The 2,379-nt window shown below is 56.4% G+C and overlaps 1 protein-coding gene across 1 annotated transcript; it reads right to left on the reverse strand.

Moving 5' to 3' along the window:
• Nucleotides 1-653: 653 nt before the first annotated feature.
• On the reverse strand, nt 654-2,119 carry KCNE5 (potassium voltage-gated channel subfamily E regulatory subunit 5). The gene has a single exon (XM_025372217.1). The coding sequence runs from the start codon at nt 1,975-1,977 to the stop codon at nt 1,549-1,551; it is 429 nt and encodes a 142-aa protein (XP_025228002.1). The 5' UTR covers nt 1,978-2,119; the 3' UTR covers nt 654-1,548.
• Nucleotides 2,120-2,379: the final 260 nt, after the last annotated feature.

Consider the following 2,379-nt stretch of genomic DNA (forward strand, 5'->3'; position numbering starts at 1 on the left):
CTTTGGGAGGCCAAGGCAGGTGGATCACTTGAGGTCAAGAGTTCGAGACCCTCCTGGCCAACATGGTGAAACCCCCGTCTCTACTAAAAATACAAAAATTAACTGGGCATGGTGGGGCACATCTGTAATCCCAGCTACTAAGGAGGCTACTTGGGAGGCTGAGGCAGGAGAATCACTTGAACCCAGGAGGCAGAGGCTTCAGTGAGCCTTGATTGTGCCACTGTACTCCACCCTGGGTGACACAGAGAGACTCTGTCTCAAAAAAAGTAAAATAAAAAGTTATTAAGGCGGCTTCTAAACATTAGGTTTGATAATAGCTGAAAGTGATGGGTCTTAGAGGTTTTTTTAAAGTGCATCCTGAAAAACTGCATTGTGATCTTTGAAAGTGCTTCAGAAATAAGAAAAAAAGGAGGGGTAAGTGATAAAGTAGGTATAACTTTTGAAACACTTGAAGAAACAACCCATTTAGCCACATAAACATTTTCTTCACCCACAATCACACGTATCAAATTGGAACTGGATATATAGATACAAATATCACAACCACCCAACCCCCAAATCCAAACTTCATTTCCAAAAGCAAAAGAAAAAGGATTCCTTCTCCATATGGTACTGGGTCTTAAGGCTGGAATCTTTGAGAGAAGAGTCTTGCGTTATTGTTTAAACAACCTTTATTACCTGCCTCTGACATTCCCCAGGGTTACAGAGCAGGGAACATCTGAGCCTCAAGTTCCACGGATGAAGCAGACACTGCAATAACAACTGAATCAATAGAAGAGAGGCATTTGGAAGTACGGGGGTGATACACCCAGTAATGGTAACCCTCAGCAGAAGATGGCATAGCTACCAGAAATCAGGGAAGTTACCACTGGGATGAAAACTGGGGAGGCGAGAAAACCATACAGTTGCAGTCATAGATCATTTCCCTCCCGGTTGAGAACTCCTCCCGCTTCCGTCCCCCATTAAGTTCATTCTATCCCATAGACTGTTCCTAGTGTCCTGCTAGCTCCCTACTGAAAGAGAGAGGGAGGGAAAAGATGTTTGAGGTCTCTTCATTTCCTTTGTCTCTGTCCCTAAGGCAACTGGAAGCTGGAGCTGCTGCAGTCGGCCTGGCAAGCCTGCTGGCTCTACAGAGTGAGCAGTCGCTGGCAGTCCCTGGAGCAGCTGCCAGTTAGAAGGCCCAGAGTTCTGATAGAATGCATTGCTTCAGTTCAATGCCAAGTGTTGGACGTGTTGGATTCAGTTCCCAGAGGGCTGGAGCCTGCTGTCAGGGCTGTCTGAAGACAAGAGAGCAGAGGCAGTTTAGTGCAGTTGGATGTGCAGGGTAGGGGTGGAGGCGCAGGGGTGAAGAGGGAGAAACTGGCCAGGAATGGGTAAGGTGGTGCTTCTCCTTCCAGGGCCTTCCAGACAAGGTCTCCTGGCCTCTCACCATTATTTGGGCCTCAGATGAGGCGAACCCTGGAAGGGAGTGGGGGGTGAAAGGCGGGAGGCGCGCCCAGGGATGAGCGAGATGAGGAGGGCGCGAACCAGCAACCTGGGGCTGTGGTTTTAGACCCGCTCAGCCCCCTGGGCCAGGGCAGGCAGCCCCCCGGGGGCAAGCTGGCGGCAGCCCTCGGCCGGAGAGTCCGCGGCAGTCTCGGCGTCGGCGGCCAGGGCGCCTCCTGGGGCCCATTCATGCTCGGCGCTAGCCTGGGACGTCTCGTCCTTGGCCTCGACGAGCTTACGGGAGCGGGTGTAGGCCAGGATGAGGCCTCCGGCCAAGCAGGCGTAGAAGATCATGATGAGCAGGATGTAGAGATAGGCGTCGTCGCCCTTGGCGCTGGTCACTTCGCGGCCCAGGAAAGGGTCAGGCACGACCCCCATGCCCGTGCTGGGGCCAGGGCCTGCGCCCAAGCCGCTGGCGTTACCCCGATGGTGCAGCTCGAGCAACAGGCGGCTCAGAAGGGTTCGCAGCCTCTGGCTCTCGCTGCAGTTCATGGCTTTCGGGGAGTGACACGGCGGCTCCAGGACGCTGCTGACCTTTCCCCCTGGGCGAGGGGAAGCGAGCTAGCAAGCGGGCCGGCCGGCGGGCAGGGCTCAGCGGTGGCAACGGCGGTGGCACCCAGCTCTCCGGCGGTCTCGCAGTGGCTGGGGGCGCTGACCGCGGGGCCTCCTTATTCTCTCACTCCCGCCCCTCCTCCCCTTCCCCACCACGCCCCCTCCGGCCCGCGGCCGCCTCTTCCCAGGCTCTGGCTGTCTCGCTGCTCCAGGGAAAGGGGACAGCTGGTGGGGGGAGGAGAAGGGGACAAGAGTGGGGGCGAGGCTGAGAGACGGGCGGAGGGGGCGGGGGCTCGGAATGCGCGAGGCCCCGGGCAGCAGAGGCTGGCAGGGCAGCTTGCT

The sequence above is a fragment of the Theropithecus gelada genome, chromosome X, assembly GCF_003255815.1.
Source record: "Theropithecus gelada isolate Dixy chromosome X, Tgel_1.0, whole genome shotgun sequence".
Lineage (NCBI taxonomy): Eukaryota > Metazoa > Chordata > Mammalia > Primates > Cercopithecidae > Theropithecus > Theropithecus gelada.